Raw genomic sequence first — 21375 nt, forward strand, 5'->3', positions numbered from 1 at the left:
ATCGACCAGATGACACCTAATTTGAAGAGCTGACCTTAGCGATATTCTTTTTCCAAGTACAGGCTATAGCCTCTTACGGCTTTTTTTCACAGAATGTCAAGCTATACACTTAATCACTGCTGCAAATAACACACTGGAAACAGAAACAAGAGAAAAGGAAGAGACCCAGCTTGGAAAAAGAATCATCAATTTTCTTTTCAAATGTAGCTGAACAGAAGAGATGAGAGGGAACAGATTAATGATTGAGTGCTGAACTTCAGGATAAAGCTATTATCATGTCCAGATGTTAGTTTTGCCTTTGACAGTTTTTTGAGGTTTCATTTACATAAATACAGATATGCATCTAGTCTTAAGGCACTTCAATCCATTTAAAATGCTGCTAAGATCTTTAAGAAACTGACCTTTATAGATTCTGCTCTCTGGTTCACCTGCAAAATGAGGAAGATGGTGATGGGGTGAAAAAAAATTGCTTGCTTAAATACTGAGTAAATAATTTACTAATAGTACATCATTAGTACATAATTATTATTAACAGATGCATTCAACATTTATTCCAGTAATAAGCTGAAATAGTTCTCATGTCAAAATACTGTAATATTGCCCTGGATGATGATTTTAAATCCACGTAAAATTTGGGTACATTAGATGTGTACGACGATACCTCTTAACGTATACTGCATCTTTTAAAACTTCATTGCTGTTGGGAAGCTTTTTAAAAATAAAAGTCACTTAAAAATGGACTTTTTCCCTTGAAAGTACTATGTATATCTGATTACTATGCAGCCAAGTTGAAATACTCCCTCCATCTTCTATTCCAAAACAGATGGCAAATAATGAGCAAGTTGGAATATTCTCTGCTTATAGTATTTAGCTTGCGGTTAAGGGCTTTCCAACTTTCTGGGTTAGCACCATCTCACTAGAAAACTGCTGTAGATCAAGGAGGACTAGCACAGCTGACATAATTCAGCCTCAAACCAGCCTTCCCATACTTAATAGCTTCTCGTGTCAGCATGTGTCCTGAACTGAAACATCTCGGATTGAACTTGGCTACAGGCTAAGGGTACGGGGATGTGTTTAGCAGATGAGACTGGCAGGAACTGAGGAGCTCAATGTGGTCAGAGGTTCCGAAGGCACTGGAAGCACCATGGCTGCTGATGCACTGAAGGTAAACAGGGAAGGTTTCATCTTTTTCTCCCTGGTTCCTCATGGTTCAGGCACTTGGACTTTTACTGTGCTGTGTGCCACCACTCCAAGGGCAAGAGGAGACAAAGTGGAAAGGTTTTTCTTAACGTTTCTGCAAGCCTACAAAGATTGCACCATTCCAAAGTAAACAGCTACCCAAAAAAACCCCAAGTCTTCAGCAATTAAATTCAACACGCCTACTAATGAAATTGGTCTTCTGTGACATATGTATATGTAATTACCAATTAATTATCCCTCATTATAACAAGTGACAGTACGCCTGAGGTTTTCTCTTTCATTTCACATAAAAATACATCTGGAGTGACGTAAAAAGCAATTGGTTTTAGTTTCTTCAGATCAAAATTACTTCACACAAACAACTTCCTCAAAATGATAAACACCACAAGTCACACCTCTTTCAACGTGTTTTGGTAACCTTGTTGATTTCTGTTAAAAAATAATTGACTACTATGTCTCAAGTCCCAGTGTTTCCTTACATAGGTTAGTATCAGTTCAAGGGTATCAAACATACAGCTCTCATTAATTTCGGTCTTCCTTAAGTTTTATTTTTAGAATAGCAGCTACAGGCTGTTCCTTCTCCTCTGGTCAGATCGCTAACAGGGCTTAAGTGAAACTCCAATCCCCTGTTTTCAAAGCTGTCCCCTTCAGGCAGTGGACTGATTCAACTTCAGCATAACCTGCTTTGGAGAAACGTGTATTACAGAGGCTACAGAAGAATTTTCATCATGTTTAAAACACATGGGAATAAAATAGAACCACAACTTTGGTTTACAAAACATAGCTTTAATTATATAGATAGCTTCAATGAGTTTCCAAATATAGATTTCAAAAAGTCACCAGTGTTATAATATATGCTTTCTGAAATAACATTCTAACATTTACTTTTGAAATACTTATTGCTAATATGTTAATATTTGTCGGGTTTTACCAAGTGTTAACTACGGAATATTTTTAAGTGTTCAATAATAATTAGCCCATCATTGAAACACCATCGCTAGACGTTTGTTAGTGCAGATATGCTTCCACAGGGATTCAGGGATTACTGTGACTTGAAGGTTATGAAGAGCTTAAACAGGTTTGCTAGGCTCAAGTGGCAGCTATGCTTAAGTTACAGAGAAAAAAAGCAGCTAACCTACTGAAGGGGCAATAAATAACTAAGATAATGACTCGGTCATAAAAGCTAACAAATTTATATACTTAGACCTTCAATTTTAGTCTTTTCTCGGTCTCAGGAAGAATGTGAAATACCAGAGAGTCAATGACTGCCTGGCTCACAACATTCTGGTATAATTACAATAATCTGGGGAATTCAAATAGATTGTGAAGAATTTCATGCGGAACAAACTATATTAAAGCAAATTCTTTAATGAAATGTCATTTTTGACTCATGCATTAGATTAAGTACTTTGGACGGAAGCCTTCAGGGGCAGTCAGGCTCCAAGTGGATTTCTTCATATTGTTCCAAATGCACACCTCAAGAGGTAACAAGGCAGCTTCATCATTATCCAAACTGAATTTTGCGCTGCTTTGCCAAAATTATCAGCAACAGCACCAATTTGGAGGCGATTTCTTACCCTACGCAAACTGCTCAGCCACAGCTTCTTTCAAATATGCCCAAGAGCAATCAGAAAGTGCTTCCTACTGACCCATGGGAACAAATTGTAAGAATCTGGTATTTCCGTTAATAATCTCCCAGTCACTTGTTTCTTCCACAGTGTCATTTGCAAACCCATCTTGCAATGTCTGTAGCTTTCTACACCACTGTAACCTGATTTAGATAAATCAACTCTTCTACAGAGCAGGTACTTCATTAATAACTTCACACAGACTCTAATGTGATATTGAACAGCAGTATATAGTTTGAAAACAGATTCACATTGGGTTTAATATATTTTTCACTTGTATTTTACTTTCTCTCTAAAGAGAGTATTACTAATTGAAATCACCACTTGCAATCACAGAAGCTGACTTCTGTGTGATTCTTGTTGCATCACTTCAGAATATAGGAAATTAGAAAAAAATACAGTTCCAACAGATTACAATTGAACAATTTCATATTGAAAAGTTACTTTACCTGTATGTTATGGGACAGAAAGAAGGCAACTTAGGTTAAAAGTGCTAGATAGAAAATCCAACAATAAATAAGAATGCAGTCTAAGAGACCAGGTGGTTTAGAGGCATGGAATTTTTAGAATTTTGCAAACTAATTTCAGAGAACCAGAAAGGCATCCGAAATGATGCAGCATTAAAATTGCAAGGATCTCATGATTAATTTTCACGGTGGAAAGCTCGAGGATGAGACACAATGCTTGTTCAAACTTTCTGGGAGACAACATGTAGGATCTTAGTTCTTAAAAATGCTGTCAGCTAAACCACATCACCCATAGGACCCACGCAAAACCATTGTCTGCTAAAGCTCCAAACACATTAGCACTTAACAGAGGTTTCCAAAGGCTGAAATCAGTCTCTTTAGTCACTAAATGAAGATTCACTATCAGAACTGTCTTCTGCTTTCCCATCATCTCCCCAGGCAGGCACAGGGGCATCTGGGGTCCTGCAAACAAAAAAGTTCTGTGTTGTAAATCCTAGAAGGTGGCTGAGAACACAAGCAGCTTAGCACGGCCTTTCACCACAATTGCATGCACTATTTCCACACCATTTAACACATTAACTGTTTATGATTCACAAACTCACACCTCACTGGTATTGCTTCACTTACAACTGAAAGATAAACACTAGAAAATGTTAGTCAATGGACACCAAAACTCTGTAGACATCAGTTTGAAAGCACACCTTTGAGGTTATCGGAAATAATGACAGATCATTAAGAAGTGGCAAACACTTGTAGAAAGAGTTGAAAGCAGGCAATACTGATTAATTCAACTTTTTTTTTTTTTCAATCTTCAGAGGTACTAGGGCTGAAAGGAACATGCTGTACACCATTAAGCAGTGTAAATAGTACATGAAAAAAATAAGACAGGAAATGAACAATATTGTATCCAACTAAAACTGCAGGGATAATTTAGAGAAGCAAAAAAGAATTACTCAGAGTGGAATTTGGCTAGAACACTGGGTTAAATTTGACATGCAAGAGCAGCCATGGGATTTTTATTGACTACAAATGATCAGATCTCTTCTATTTAGTTTTGAAGAGAATATTTAAGATGGATCCTAACATAGTGTCAAAACATTTGCTCAGGGAATCTACTGGGAATGAAGGGGAGAGAAGCCAGCCATCTAAAGACTAACTAACACCACTGACTGATGACGCTGGCCCTCCCTGGAGTCTCCCTCCTAAGTATGTAATGAGTTTGATAATACAAACGAGACTGAGCCTGGTAAATTCTGAAACCAAGGTAGAAAATATGCACACAATTATGCTTGGGGAAAGGGAAGAATGATTCTCACAGAAACTAGCTTCCTGTATGATAGTTAACTGCTCTCTTTGATAAAATATTACATTTTAAACTAAGCCAACAATTGTATTATTCATCCGGTAATTATTTATTTTTGGGCTACTCCTGTGTGTCATGCCACAGAATTTCTTTTCCAACTTTAGTTCTGTTTATTATCATTTCTCTTTTGGAAATCCCCAAGATATGTTTAAAGTGTTCCTAAACATTTTGGGTGCAAAAATGAGAACTGCATTAAAGAACTGTAAGAGAGCCTTCTCCCTCCCCCCTGCACACCTCCAAAATAAATTAAGAAAGCGCTTGCTTTTTCATGCAAATACCACTTCACAATATTATTCCTTGTTGCCGTGGTAATGACAAAACAGAAAAGCCGTGCTAAGACATGTGATCTGGAGAGACCAGTGCAAAAACTCTCCTCAAGTAAGGAGAGGAAGATGGCAATGAATTCCTCTAGTTCATGAGAGCAGGACAAATTCTTCTGGAATCGTAGACAGGCAAGAGAGGAAGGATAAAAAATAAAAGTTAAAAATAGATAAATTGGGAGTTTGATAGAATAGGCAGTCTTCAAGTTCTGTAAAGAGTTGAGAAAGGAGTGGTAACAGAACAGCCTAAGGAAGAGAGTATAAACAACTCCATATTACTAGAATTAGCATTTCTGCAGCCACAAGAAACACACGCTTAGTCACTGGCAAGTAGCTGGGAGGGTCTGCAGTGAGCAACTGAGCATACAGCAATAGGTACATTTTCCCTGGGGCTGACTGAGCATGCCTAAGGAACCTGAAGACACAAGAAATGTGGTGTGAATGGCAAGATACACATATATTTAAAAAAAGAATCTATGATACTGAGAGAAGAAATCAAGAAAATGAAAAGAAAGGTCACCCCTGACTGCTTAAATATTATGCATTATGCACCTTGCCAAAAAATTAGTTTTCATTAACCAGCTAGATTTGCTACACAGTTTTCAAACCAGTAACATTTTAAAGAAAATCCGCCTAAGCATTACTGTTCCACAGAATCTTTGAAGATGGACTTTGAGACTCAGACATATTCTGTGAGCCTCAATCCACAGTAATGTTTCTGTCGTAACCCAAAACAGACAATCCAAAAGGAAGTATTTTTTTAAAAAGCTTTTGAAATGTTAACATATTATCTTACTTTTATCCACTATAAAAATCCATCCAAACATGAAGAAAGAGCAGCACTTACAGAAAGGTGTGGACGAGAAATGCAGAGTGAAAAATACAACACATTTAACACACAAATAGTAAAACCATGTTTGATAATCCTGTCTCACAGTTGCACAGGTTGTTACTTGTGTTCTTTTTCTTACTTCTCATTCAATCAGTAAAAAGACCAAATGAGGAATAACTACTTTAGGCTTATTTAGACACCAGGAAGTAGCTGGGAGATAAAGTGACTCAACATGTGATGATACTTCAGTTTTCCTATATTTTTATGTATTTCATTAAGCAAGGTGCTAGTTTCAGAATAAGCTTTTCCAAACTGTAAAAAGACTTCACTAGAAAGAAGAAGAAGCAGACATTCTAATATACTGACAGTTTCTGAAGAGGATTGGTGGATATAATATTCATCAGTTTAAAAAATTCTGTAAAATAGTACAGTAATACTAAATTACAATGTCAATTGTAAAATAAGCCTAAAAGTCATACTTATGGGCAGACAAGTAGCTTTGAAAATTAGTATCTATTCTTAGTAGTCTTCACATCAGGTTAGCTCAATCAACAGTCACAATTTTGAACTGCTGACTTCAATTTACACTGTCAATGTTGAAGTCCAGTTATACACTCCAGCTACTGAGGGAATCTGGAAACAACTGTGTTGTCCCTCCTCAATCCGGCAAAATAAAATAGAGTTTGTTCTTACTACTCTACAACGATGACATTTTATTACTGAAGTGTTGAAAGAAAATATCTGAGAAAAACCTCATGCTCTATCCAGCACGGTGAAAATGGCTACTGATTGCTAAATGCACATTGATACCTTGTCATTGCTACATCCTTTCCCTTGAACTACACCACCTTTGCTTGGCTTGGAAGAAGTCCTTCCGTTTCCTCTCAAGTCTGAATGGTAAAGTCCTGCAGCTTTCTGTTTGGGAGGGTGCAGTACACGTTTATAGACCAGTCTCTGTATTAATTGGGACTAGAGACTAGACAATACTGAAAAGACAGCTCATACTTGAGATTGCATCCCCTCCTTCTTTGATACTGATGGCCCTCTTCAGGCCTATAAAATGCTAAAAACGCCTTTCACGAAAAACTGCAAGACCTGTTTTAATGCTGGGAATTTAAATTCACAATACCATAAACAAGCTTTTCTAAGCACACTTTTTTCCAAAGTTTTTTAAGCACATGGTTGAATTGCAGCCATACTGGAAGTTACAAATTACTTACTCGAGAAGATCTGGATTTAGCCCTTCAGAAATCATTTTGTTTCTTATTGCCATTACAGGAACACCCTGTGTAGGAGAAGGAAGAATAATATGAAACTACTGGACACTAAATTCCACAGGTTCTCTTAGGCTACACATCTATACAAATCTATGCATATCACTTGTTGAACAACAGCATAGAATGATAATCTCAGTTGCCATCAGTATGAACCTAGAAGTGAGAAACTACAAAGATCAAAGGCCCTTTTAATCCTTCTTATATTTATGGTAAAACACCTACAGAAAGCTGTAGTGAGAGAATCACAAATGGGTATTTGCAATTCATACAGAACAAGCCAGGAAGGTGAAGATATGTGTACGGATGAGAATGTGAAGAAAGTGCAATGACAGCAGAGAACAATTGTGCCAGAAAGATGCAGAAGATGCAGACATGCTGAAGGTATAGCCAAAGAGGGAGGAAAACCAGGAAAGTGCATCTGCTACAGCTCTGGAAGGATACCTTAAGGCAGTGCTAAAAACTGAAAAAGTCTTTAAAAAGCAAGCAGGAAAAGGCAAACAGGACACGAGAACAGAAGCACAATTTAAAAGTGATTCCTCTGAATACAAGTGCTTGTACAGTCAGGCTTGACTCTTCTATGACTTGTGGGCAGATTGTAGCCAACTATGTAAGTGTTAAAAAAAAATTCCTTCCTTTCACTGCAAGTCCTTCCACAGCTTCTGCACTTTATTTTATTCAGCAACACCTAAACATCCCTTCATCTTGGATCGCATACCCAAGAACACTTTGACCCACGTCGTCTTACGAGATATATTCCAACAAACTGCTCCTGTGTTTCCACTAGAGTTGCTCAAAGACAACTTGTTGCTTTGCCATCCCCTGTTGCAAACCACCAGAAACACCACCTGGACCATTGCACGCCAAGAAAGGAGGGGAAAAAAATGAAAAAAAAAAATTGTGATTTCCAAGGGACAAAGCTACTGGTGGTCTAGGAAAGTCAGGAGAGGCCTCACAACCTAAATGAAAAGTATTGTAGGATTCTTTTGGCACAAGGCAAATATCTGTTGTCCAAAGTAAGTAAAATAGTGATAAAATAAAGGGAGCCATGACTAATATTCCAGAGCAGCATGTGGTACTACTGACAGTGGCAGTAGCTAACCTGGCAAAGTGAGAACTAAGGTAGCTGCCTTACTGTGTATTCCTCGTGCAGTTTCACAGTGAGAATCACAATCAAGACTTTTGCTTGAAGATTCCGGACTAACATACAGACAGGTACACAGTTTTAGCAATTCATTAGGCATATTGTCAAAAATATGACTCAAATAGTTGCGAGGTATTAGCTTGTAATAAAGAATTTCTCAGTAATTCACAACTAATATACACTACAAAGGAGAAAGCATTTGAGTACTTCATGACACTTTAAAATATTGACTTATTCTAGTATAAATTTGGACACCAGGGACTGTGTATCTATACACTGTCTCATATATACATACTATCTAATTATTTTCCCTTGCTTGACTGCTTTGATGGTTCCTTTCCCCAGCTCCAAAGTTACTGCTGAAGTGTTTATGTATCAATTCAAACCACATGAAAACCAGATTGAGTCAGATCAGGCAAAGCAGAATTTGTGTTTGCTCTCGATGAGAGGGAGCTCAGTACACAAACTTCTAAGAATGATTGAAAATTGGTTACACTTTTAGTTCACACTTGGAGAAGTGTTTTAATCCAAAATGTTATGCATCAAAGTATGTAAGGAAAAAACCTCTCAGTAACCCTCATATCATAGATTTACAAAACCAATTCTAAATTTAATCAAAATGCCCTTCAACAGTGCACTTTTTTTCCTGAACGAAAACAAATAGGATTGTACCTATATCTGTTTATAATACAATTAGGGCACTACAATTACTTTGATACTTTTGTAAGTTCTAATCTCGAAAATCAGAGAATCACAGCAATCTAATATTGCTGTGACCCTAAATCTTGCTAAAATAAAACAACTATTTTAAAGCTAAACTGTAAATATACTGAGCAAACAGGTCCACTAAAATGGCACAGGCATAGTTTTCTAACGTAGGAGCCAGTCCCAAATTTCCATCACGTTTGCTCAGTTAAGATTTGAAATAATGCAAATCACTACACATTCAGCACACAGTGTACCCCAGCCCTACTCCCAGCCTGGTCTTGCAGCTCGGGGAGTGCGCAAGCCCCGGAGAAACCACAGTTCAAGTAGCAATCTTGGTGCAAAATAGGTTTTGGTTCTCCATAGTCCAGAAAGAGGTCATGTACCATCAGTGCTGGGAATTCCTGAAGAGCAGGGCACTCTCTGTGTTTGGTTGTTACTTCAGTCCTTTAAAGCAAGGATCAGTCAGTATCCTGGAGTCTAATTCAGTCATGTTTGGTGTTTAGAATCAAGTAAGAGTATTTGTACTTTAAACATGAAGTTTACCTGAAATCGTAGACCGCTCCTCTTACACTGTCAAAGGAAGCGTCCTGAACATTTATTGTAGAAAATATGACATTGTTTTTGTAAGGTTTGCTTGAATATTATTGTTGCATATTTTAAAAAATATTAACTTAGTATGCTGAACTGCACTCTACTGAAATGGATTTGTTACTATTTCATGGAACGGCTATCTTTAGTGAAAAAAGAAATATCTCTTCACAGTGCTAATTCTTAAATACTATAAATATGTTGAGTAATAAATAAATGATCAGTTCAAACAAATCTTCAGTTAGAAACATAATTTGGGCAAATAAATGACACTAACTGAAATACTTGACTGGAAGAGAAGACAAGTTTGACAAATCAAAAACACGCATTAATTTGTAGTATGTTAGTTTAACTTTCCTACCACACTGTTTACAACTGGCAGAGGAGTCACCAAGAACTGCCAGTACAAAGGATAAATGTGGAAAGTGAGATCTCACTCCTTCAGCAGTCACCAAAAAAAAAAATTGAAGTAATTAGACCATCCAGCACTTTCACATCCACTTTGAAGCCTGGCATTAAATCAAGGCACTAACATAGTGTTCTACTCTCTGCTACTACCCCACTGCTACGTTTTCCAAATGGTTTGTAATAGGCTACCCGTGAAGTGCCAATTTGTGATTCAAATGAAAAATAAGGTGCGGAACATCATCCAAAGTACCAAACACTCTAATTGTAACACAAGCACCATTTTACTAATACTATGACATAGTCGTATTTTCCAGCATTATAACATATATTTCAGAAGAAAATTTCCACTGACAGCTTGAAAATACAGATTTTTTCTTTGTTTCCAATCTCATTATTAATTTTGTGGATGTGAAAAAAACAGCTCTTAAAAAATGTCACCAAGAGGCTCCCATTCACCTTTTCACCCCTTCAATAGTTTTCATTCATGTAAATATAGACATTACATTAATTTATTTCCTATTTATCTTTAGAACAGTCTACAGATAAAGAGGCAGACAAAACCTGCACCACGAATAACAGGAAACTGAAGTGGAACCAAGCACTGAAGCAGTTTTTGTATCTCTATTTTGAACCCTACAGAAATACCAAATGCTCCTGCTCTGGACTGTAGCAGCAAAGCTGCATTTTGTACCCTACAGCAAAACCAAACTATAATTATGAATGACACCAATTCTGCCGGAATAACTACACTCTCTGTGGCATCTTCTGTGACTCCAGCTAATATCACTCTGCATTTACACATCTTCACACCTTCATTTCACAACTGTATCAGCAGAATTCTGTAGAAAGATCTTGCCTGAAGCTGTCTGAGAGAATATATTACACCAACTCATCAGAGAAGACCTGCTAGAAATATTGTGATGTTATCTGAGCTTAAAGATTACTGATGCAATATATGTCTTCAGATGTTTAATGTTCCCTTAAGAGCTGTGTGTGATGTTCCACCTAAAAATGACAGAGTACCTAAAGACTGGAAAGAGAACTGACTTACCACTTGTACCATTTTGAGATATCTGGCGTATCTTGGATCCTTGGCCACAGTTCTAACATCTTCTGTTACTACCTCTGTTTTCTGTAACCCTTCTTCATGGATATTGTTCTGCTGTAGACAAAGAAGATAACACTTTAATGGTTAGGTAGGCAAGCCAGAAGCAGGGAGAGATTTCAATCCATAACATTTGTAATTTACAGGTGAACTGCAACTCTTCTTTCACCAAGATTATTCTGAACTATGCTCATAGTATAGAGATTTTTTTTTAATATAGATAAAATGCATGAATACACAAAAAACAGCTCTTTCATTATTGACTGTTACAAGTTTGACTTTCTACTTGTAGTCACAATTTTAAGCTATTGTATAATATGTGAAAAAAAAATAATTAGCCTGTAATAGCCCTTTTAAGTTTGTTGCATTCAATTAATAAAACAGAACTAAACTTCAATGCTCCCTTTATAAAAAATATTTTTAAAGGATTATAACTATCTAGCTGCCCTAGTGGTACAATGCCTTTTTTCCTCAAAGTATTTATTTCATTCCCTGAAAAATGTTTCATACAGATCATATAGCTTATAAACTATACTTCTTAGCATAAACCATTAACCTAATGGATAAAATAATGAAAAATTACAAGAAGCTATAGTACTACTTAAAGGTCAACAGAAAATGGTGCATTTGCGATAAAACTAAACATTTGAAAGTAGCATTGGAAACCTTTCAGAAAAGCTGTCCCTACTGTAATATCAGAGGAGGAACATTTTAAAAAAAAAATAACTGAGCGTAATTCTCTAACATCAGTGAAACACACAATGCCAATTGTCCATTCTGTCTACCGTGTTGCTGGCTGCAAATTAAAGTTACAACCTTTAACAGGCATGGAAAGGCAACAGAGTATACTCCAGCTATTGCTGCTCCACAGCAACTTCCACCAAATAAAAGAATGAGCAGAGACTGGAATTGGCCTCGCTTAGTGAAGTGATGATCACAGCATTTAAGTCTGGGTTAAAAAAACCCAACAAAAATTAATCACAGGGATAGGATCTTAATATTGATCGCTTATAATAACTCACATTTTCTGCACATAGATGATAATATATAGAAAGTATTCACTGTAATAACCTCATTAGAATAAAGTATGCTAGAAACTCCCAATTTGAGCTGAAAGCTCACGTTCTAAACAAAGGAGAAAAGAGCTGGAATTATGAACTGTTATTCTTATTCACATTCTTCCCAGTCCCCTGATGTAATTCCCGTTCATATTTTAGTGTGATTGAAGAAGAGGAAGGAGGCTTCCTCTAAATGGTAACTCTAATTTACCATTAGATTTGAGTTACTTCTAATTATTTAAGACACATATTCAAGAAAGGGTATACCCTCTTTCGTTTTAAGTCACTTGTTAATACAGTTTCATTAGTGAAAAATATGTTTTAGATCTTTAGAGTTGATTGCTCTCTTCCAATACACTTGCTTCTTCCATCTATTTCAAATGAGACTAGAAATTTGACACAGAGAGGTATATTCCTTTAATATATTAATTATGCTTCATTACTTACTCCAGACTGAGGTGATACAGCTGTCTGTTGATCCGTAGTAGCTTGTGCCACAGGACCATTTGTAACACTATTCGTATTTGCACTGGACACTTGACATTTGACATCTTCTAGGCCAGGAATAGAGGATAACTGAATGTACAAAACATCACCGAATAAGCAATGAGTATATCATAAGTCTATGTGTACAATAAGATCTGCAGCATGCTGCTTACCACGTGTTCCCCAGGTAGGTTTCCTATTAGTAAAATCATAACTTTTTATTACTAGTTTTGGTATTTTCATTGGCATAAAAAAAAAAGAAAGGTTTTTCTATTCAGGTGGCTTTTACCCCCAAACCACTCCTTGATTGGAGCTTTCACTGTTAACATGGGGTTGCAGTGCAGGAAAGGATTTAACACCTTCCCAGCATTTTGCTACTGCGCTTATCAGCTACACAAGAGCCGTGCCATCTTCTCTGCCACTTCCTCTACAGGGAAAGAAATCATGACAAGAACAGCTCTATTACCTAACAGATGGGTGACTGGTTACAGATTTTGCAACTTTCTACATCTTTCACTCTTTTTTAAGGAAATGCTGAGAGGGGATATTAAATATGCTGCATATTTATTTGAAGGAAATTCTATTTAACACCATTATCAAGAATTCTGCAAAAATTATCAGTACTGATCATTACTAAATATTTTGAAATAAATAACAGTTAGTGAGCGCTGTTTGTACTACAGTATCTTTTTTCACAAAGATCTTAATGAAAGGTTTCAAAATGCCCTACCCCTGCTACCAGAAAAGCCAAGTGAAATCGCTTCCATCATTATTGAAAGAACAATAGGTTAAAACTACATGGTGTATGGTTCTTTGGTTTTAGGGTTCAGGTGATTTCTATTTCACTGCTAGCAAATTAAATGATAACACATGACTATAGATTATATCCTTTTGGACACATTTGTGTTAACCTAGATCCAACTCAGGTCCCATTTCAAGATCAAAAGGTTTACAAGGCATCTATCTAGTTACTTATGCCAGTTGAAATCCTTACAGTTTGGTAACACTTAGAAAGATAATTTTACTTTATAGAGGGGGAAAAAAAAGTCTTATTAGTTCCCAAGGCAAATGTAATTTCGTACTGCAGCCTTGCAACACAAGTTGCCTATTTTAATATCGGAAAACTACCCTCTGTTCTCTTAAAACCAAACACTGCAATAAAACCAACACAAGTAAGCTGCCATGTAGTTCAGTTGCCCTCTCAAGGTCCAAGTGCTCCTTTCCTGTTCAATATGTTTAAGAAACAAAACCAACATTTCCACTACGTGTTGTTGGTTCCTTTCTTCCATATCAACTACAATGTTCAAATGTTACGCAATAGAATTGGCAAGGCATGCAAAGAGAGAATTTCCCATGTGAGCATTTTGCATTAGCTGCTTCAAATCATTATGAAAACCTATTTGCTCAATTCAGACTAGGAAAAGGAAGCTAGTTTATGCAACCTCAGAAGCTGCCACTTTTAGAAGGCAAAGTCTGTACTCATACATACCTTTGCATCCAAAATATTGAGTGTTGTTTCAATTTGTTGGATACGGAGAGAAAGTGCTGACAACTTCTAGAATTGAAAACAATTAGGACGTGAAAACACTTCCGTAGGCCACTTGTACATATAAACCAGCTTACATCTATAGTTAAACAAAATCACTGTTGTTGTCTACCTGCTGAAGGCAGAGTAGAGTTTAAATGATATGGTAATATTATGAAAAAAATGAATAAACTACTCCGTTCTTAGTACAGTAGTTACAGTGGTTGAAATTTTAAATAATTTTACTAGGCAGTTAGTTTTCCCAAATAACGACTGACAGAAATTAAAAGAGACTACGTACAAAAGAAAGCCAAAGTCAATAAGGTATTACTTTGGGTAACTGGAGAATAATGGTAGACATACCGTACTCTCGCAGTTACCAAAACATCTTTCTTCAAAGCTTTTTCCAAATGTAGAAGATGAAAAGACGTGATGCGTGTGTATGTAACAGAGCGAATACAAAGTAAAAAAATCTGATAAAGAATACAGCAGGTGATTGAAAGTCCTATAAAGTCAAAATGCACAGTGAATCAGAACTAACCAGAAGCTTTATAGGCTCCAGGTGCACCTCAATCAAATTTTGACACTTTTTTTTTTAAAAAAAATACAACTTAAGTTTTTCCTAAATTACTCTATAAGAACTGTCACTCTTTTAACTAATCACTACCATACTTCACCAGACCTGTCCAAGTGAAGTTGGCTAGCACGCTGGCTGGCAGGTATGTACCACTCTGACAGCTTTCTGGCACATGGGCAAGATTCTGCCTGGCTCTGAAGCAGAACTTTAACACCCTAAAAAAATGGCAATTCTGCCAATATGCTAGAAAAAGTAAAAAAAGAGACTGACGGGAGTTAGTCTTTTTGGAGAGTGCACTGACTTGTTTACAGATGGTTCTTTGTTCATGAAGAGGAGTTAGTTCCTACTGAAAGGAACTGTGTGCCCTACATGTAGCTCGGGAAAGGGGAGGAAAGATGTACAAAAGATAATTATATAACTTTACAGGTCAGTTTGACCAGGTAAGAGTCAAGAAATTTAGAGTTAAGGATGGTGTCAGTCCTAATTTTGAATTTCTTGGCTTTTGGTGATTTACACTGGGACCTTTCGCATTAAAAACACTTCTGTACTTCATAAATACAAAAAACTTTTCAAGGAGTTTATAAAGCAAGCATTTATGGGTAATACCACATTTAGGTTAACTAGTAACTTTCATTAAGTGGACTTCACAGAGTTGCTGTGTGCTAAAGATGGCTTTAAATACATGTGTTCTGATTTCCATAATGCCTAGCAAAAGGTAAAATTGAGATCATGTGACAACTGAATTTTGGACAACTGACAACAGCATCACCAGGCAGTTACATTGTCCCATGTATCAAGTTACAGTAAGTTTAACAATCTAGAAAAAAATACTCTTTTTCCTCTGAAGCTCCATATGTTGATGTGGTAGCCAGATTTTATAAACTTGTCACGGGTCTGGCTCTAAACTTTACTAACAAATAACAGAATTTCTCAGATTACATGGCTTAGTCTAATTGGATTTGACTGCTGCCCTAGCCCTGCTGGCTAGGGCTGTATAGTCGTCTTTGTTGAATAAACCAGTGAACAGTTACAAAAAAACCCACTAATGACAAAAAGGTTAAGCTCAAAGCCACATTAGAAAACACCCTTTCTACAAGAGAGGAAGCACTCTTGTCCTGGTCAGTGGACAGTTCTAGTCCTGTCAGTCTGGTATATTTCCGTGGACAGTAAAGTCGCCACAAAAACTTATTAACACTAAATATTTTTATTTTTCTCTATTTTAGAAGACACTAAAATTAATGGCTTCATGTTCCATACTGATCACTTGCCAAAAATGTCTTTTTTTCTGCATCAAAATTATTTATATTCAGAGCTTACTGTATCACCCTTTCCAATTAGAGGTGGTAAAATCTGAAAGGAAGCCTTGATGCAATATCCTAGGACGCAGATGAGAGGGATACTGACTGTCAAAATGGATTCAGCACCATAGGAATTTAACATCCTTCTTCCAAAACAAGATGATATCCACAGATGGAGCTGCTCAGAAGAAATTCCAAGTACCAAAAAGTTCAAAGACTGTGCCAAACACAAAAGTTTAAGGAAACACAATTAAGTGTGCTATAATCAGCAGTTCATGTGGATATCTTGGGGAAAAATCTGTCTTAAGCACTTACTCGAGAGAAACCTTGAACAGAAAGCAGACTGAATTTTTTTTTTTTTTGGTTTAAGCTACCAGTATTATTGCATCAAAAATATTTAAGTGAATGGTTCTCATTTCTAGGATTTTTTTCATTGTATAAATTGACAGCTGGGAAAATGAAAAACATACCTCTTCACAAACAGTAGAAAAGCGGTTGAGAAACTGCACTGTGTGAACCACAAACTGGTTTAGAAATGCTACAGTTCTTTTCTGCTGAATAGCAGGAACCTGCATTAAATAATATAAGAAAATTAGATTATACATAGATGTCAGTTCTCACATTTGGATTTAAAGACTTGTTAAGAAAATGCAAATGTTTTAGCAAAAATTATTTTAGAAATTAACTAAAGTGTGCTTGTTATGAATGCACATATATACAAAGATTTTTTAATATATATACAAATCCTTTTTCACCAAAAATCTAATAACGTGACAGTTGAAAAGCTGCAGGATACACAGAAAAGGCAACAAGATCCACATAAATGAAGGACTATCTTATTTAAGAAAACACTTTTAGGTGAAATTGTGAAATTTCCCAAAAATCAGTGTCAAAATTTTTAAAAAACAGAAAGGAAATCAGAATCTTTCCTTCTGAAGCTTAGGAAGGAAAAGCAAACCTGGTCATCCACACAAACACCATAATAAAAAATAGAGAGTAGTGAAATTGCTGTCCCAATCTTTTGTGGCTACCTATAATTCTTATCTGCAAGCCTAGAATATCCTAAAATTACACTTTAGTATCACTCCTCCAAGTTGGATCCAATGCACACATACTTTTCAGACTAAAAGGTAGTGTTACGTTTGTCAAAAAAAAAAGCCTGGTGCTCATACTGTAACAGACAGTTGGCATTTTTATTTAAACCGTTCGACAGACTGGAATCAGGAACATTCACACAAATGTTTATGTATAAAATTATAGCGCCTCAGGGTTAATTGCCTTGGAAAATTGTTCGAGTCTTAAAATTCACACAGGAAATTACTCTATGGAATTGTAACCGCTTAAAGCGAAGGCTTTACAAGGAAAAAAATTTGCAGCCAAGCTTCAGCTGCGCTGAACAACAGTTTGTGAAAACAGTGACTCCCCAGCCCTCACTTCTTCTTTGGTCTTCCGTTTGCCAGCGTGGCCATTCATTACACTTTGCCAGTCTCAAGACGTCCTGATTTTTTGTGAGACTTTTGTTGCTACTAACTCAAGCTTTGAGCCTGTGCACCTGCAGGGGCAGGGCCTGCTGAAGTTCAATTCTGTGGCTCCGAAACTGCCCAACTGTGCTTATGACCTTATGGAAATGTACGGGGCAGCACAGGGGATGGAGGGATTCCTGGGGCAACCCACCCTGTCCTAGCTTTATGCTCTATGCTTGAGAACCAAAGCTAAAAGAATGTCTTTGCATCATTAAAAGCCACAAATAAGCAGCTCTGCACGGGATGTGCCTCACAGTTCTAAGACTGAAGCGACTGAGCTCTTAAATGTAAGGATATCGCAGAAACTTGGGGCCAAACAATGTCAGAAAACGTTAATGTGGCTCTGCTGGGGACACACCTTCAGGCTACACGAACCGCCTCGTCCGCCCGCGACCCCCCTGCGGGCACTGGGGGTCCTCGGGCTGCTACAAAGGCACAAGCAGCCCCCGGGTGGGAGAGGGGGGTGCCCGCCGAGGCCGCGGCCGGGCCAGAGAGCGGGGCGAGGGGAGGGGAAGGACGGGCCTCGCCCAGCACCAGGGCCAGCGCAGCCGCCGCCGGGGGAGGAAGCGGGACAGCACCAGCGCCCCCCCCCCCCCCCCCCCCCCCCCCCGGGGCCCCCCCCCCCGGTGCCAGCCTTGCCTTGGGGCCACCACTCCCGGCTGCTGGCCCAGCCCGGGAGCCTCCTCGGCCACCGCCAGCCCGGGGTGCTGGTGGCCACAGTTGATCTCCAGTTGGGGTGCCCGAGGCCACCCAGCTCCATCACTCACACGCTGGGGAAACTGAGGCACAGCCCAGGGGGGAGGGGGGCCCCCCCCCCCCCCCCCCCCCCCCCCCCCAACATCCCCGGGCGACCGCCGCCCGTACCTTGGTGAGGTCGATGCCGGAGCCCACGATGGGCAGCCCGTCCTCGTCCATCCCCGCCGGGACAAGGCGGCGGCGGGAGGGAGCGCGGCCCCGGACCCCGGAAACCCCCGGCGCTCTGCGCGCGACCTCTTGACCTCAGCCCGGAAACAAAACCTCCGCCCCGAGCAGCGCCCCGCCGGTCCCATGGGGTCTGCGCATGCGCAGTCCTCCCCGCTCCGGCGCAATGCACCACGGGAAGTGTAGTCCAATGAAGGAAAAAGGCGAGGGCGCTTCCCACCTCACCACCTCCCGCCGCTTTGTAACCCGCCCCATGGTGTCCTGGTGCTCTTTTAAAAACAGTGCCCTGCTTTTCCCAGAACTTGTGTGGTTTGTTGGTCGCTGCCGCAGAGGGGCCCCGAGGCGAGGTGGGCCCCGAGCACGGTCCTGCCTGAGGTCCCGTGGATTCACACCGGGACGGACGTCACTCTGCACACACAGGGCAAGGCCCTGGGTAAGGCAGGTTGTGAAGATAAAGCATCTTCCCCAGCAGTCTGACATCAGATGAGTAATGAGAAAAGCCAGTGATGAGACTGTTTCATGCATCATTTGGGTGGTGAAGGGCCACACTTTGACCACAGAGATAAAAACAAGAAGCACCAAATGACCCTGGGATCTTCTGAAAGAGACAAAAGCATGGTTGTAATCACATTAGGAAAGATTCCTGTACTGTAATGCTTACACAAAAGGGATATAGTAAACCTAGCAGTGGTCTAACATGTTTGTATTGTTCATGAATACCTATCACTGCCTTCACTTGATTCTCAAGCTTGAGGCATAAGTAGGTCTATTCCTTTTCAGCCAAGGAACCTCAGAGGTACCAGGCTCCAAGAAAAGGGGGAATAGTCTGTAGGTTTGCAAATGTTCCTCTAGAAGAATCCCCAAACTGGAAAATAACCAACCTGTTTTTTTTGAGTGGTTGCTTGTATTATTTTTCTCTGCGGCAGATTCAAAGGACTGATTGGACCACTTAGAAGAGCAGTCCCAATGCAAAGATAGGTTGAATGACTCCAACCAGTTGCATCATCAGAAAGGGTTTCCCATCTCTCTCTCACTCCCCACTGGTGGCTACACGCGCTCATTTTACCATTTGTCAGTTACTGCACACAGTGATCCCTTCCTTAAGGCAGTTCAAATAGCCATCTTGGTGGAAAACTAGCGTTAGAGGAAGGTCTGCTTGGTTCATGCATTGAGTCAAACCATCCACTGGGTGTGTTAAACAACAGAGTCTGGTGAGCAGGGTTATTGAGTAAGGCCTTGCTGGCTTTGGTAGCAAAATTACAGATAACTCTGCTACCTCATGCAACTTCACCTGTGAAATTTCAGGACAAGAGCAACAGAAATACTTCTTTGCTGGACACACATTTGATCTTTTATGTTGTGTTTGATTGAGCTCTACTGGCTGAAAATGATAGGCTCAGTGAAAGCTCAGGGAAGGGCCCAGATCTCCCGGTACTGCCAGTTTGTCTACCATCTGTGCTAATAAAATTTTGAATGTGGTATCTACAGTTATACACAGTTATGTACAAGAGATTGTGAGCTGAACAGAAAGTATATTTGTAACCCCATCCTTTATAATATTAACTAATCCGGTTTCTGCATCTTCAACAGATCTTCTATGAGCTATGACATCTATTCTCTGGAACTGATCTGCCAGACAACTGATTTGGATCAAAGCCTTTAAAGAACACATGATTAGACATTTCAGGACATGTTGCCTCTATGGAGAGTAAGGAATGGCAACTGCATATAGATCATGCGTCTAACCCCCAGGCTGATCAGCTATGAATGAAAAATGAGAAATGACCTTTAAATCCCCAAAGACATGGCTCCAGACAGAGCATACACAGAATACTTAGATCTGGTACTCAAGTTTACACAAAATTCTCATTTATGTACTGAAGCAGCTTTTGTTTGATTTTATATTTATTACTTTCATGATGTATTTATTATTAACCTGCTGTCATATGCACATCCTTACTCCTCTCTTACTAAAATACTATAGCAAAGTCTTTTTGCCCATACTGTTTGAATTACTGAATGACCTGTGTTTCATACTATGTTTTGGAGCACTGACATGCAGTTGGCAATTTCTCACATTTCGCAAAGGAAGGACAGGGGGTGAGTCTACAAAGTTCAGCAGGTTGAATCTAGCTTATAGGTATTGTGCAAATTTTTCTTGGGCAAAGGAGCTGTTTGTTTAAATTATCTAAGCGAGTTATCTTACCATCTTAATTATCTCAAAAAAAAAAAAAACCTCAACCCTGAATTATATTCAAGAAGAATTAATATCATTTACCATAAAATGTCCATAATACAATTTTTCCAGGCAATGCCACAGAAATTTAATAATGTAAATGATTAGTCAAATCTTATCTGAATCTCTTGGTCTGTAAAGTTGGACAAGAAACCTCACAAGAATATGCTCTTCTGTGAACTTTCTGGTACTTCCTGCTTTTAATTTGGCCAAAAATACTGCATAGAAAAGTGCAACACAGCACTTTTTCTCCCAGCTGGAGTTAGGAAATGCAGGGTATGAAGAGTGAAAAACAGAGAGTAGAGGAAAATTATCCAAATTTTCCCAAAGCCCCTTAAAAATGTTTTAATTGCACTGGTTTGTTAAACTGGAACTATTAATGACTGAATCCCATTCAGGAGGATTTATAAAAAATAATTGAGTGATAACATACAGATTTACAGTGTGTACAATTTGAAAATGTATTTTGTACCAGCACCCATACTGGATGATAAATGTCAAATTAAGGAATAAATACTGTACAATGTGTAACTGTTGGCAGTTTATACCCTATGTATGTGTACATATATATGCAGACATTTAAAGACACAGTCATGTAGCTCCACCTTTCAGTGAGGGAAAGATTAAAGACTGCTTAACAATTACTGCAATGCAGTTCAGTTGAAAGTTAGTATTTTGAAGATGTTAACCTTAGAGATGCTGAGACTAGCTTGG

General features: G+C 38.6%; 1 protein-coding gene across 3 annotated transcripts; it reads right to left on the reverse strand.

Annotated features, from left to right (window-relative positions):
• Positions 1 to 1965: 1965 nt before the first annotated feature.
• CCDC53 (coiled-coil domain containing 53) lies at positions 1966 to 18508 on the reverse strand. 3 transcript variants are annotated; one of them, XM_014937488.1, is made up of 7 exons: positions 18369 to 18508; positions 16452 to 16550; positions 14071 to 14136; positions 12543 to 12671; positions 10984 to 11091; positions 7031 to 7095; positions 1966 to 3757 (listed from the first exon to the last, which is right to left on the reverse strand). In XM_014937488.1, exons 1-7 carry the CDS (start codon positions 18417 to 18419, stop codon positions 3673 to 3675), a joined length of 603 nt encoding a protein of 200 aa, XP_014792974.1. In that variant the 5' UTR covers positions 18420 to 18508; the 3' UTR covers positions 1966 to 3672. The 3 variants fall into 3 exon arrangements, with proteins under 3 accessions (XP_014792974.1, XP_014792973.1, XP_014792975.1); XM_014937487.1 differs by having other exon boundaries at positions 10984 to 11094; XM_014937489.1 differs by lacking the exon at positions 12543 to 12671 and having other exon boundaries at positions 10984 to 11094.
• Between the last annotated feature and the right edge of the window lie 2867 nt (positions 18509 to 21375).

The sequence above is a fragment of the Calidris pugnax genome, unplaced genomic scaffold (assembly GCF_001431845.1).
Source record: "Calidris pugnax isolate Ruff unplaced genomic scaffold, ASM143184v1 scaffold1, whole genome shotgun sequence".
Lineage (NCBI taxonomy): Eukaryota > Metazoa > Chordata > Aves > Charadriiformes > Scolopacidae > Calidris > Calidris pugnax.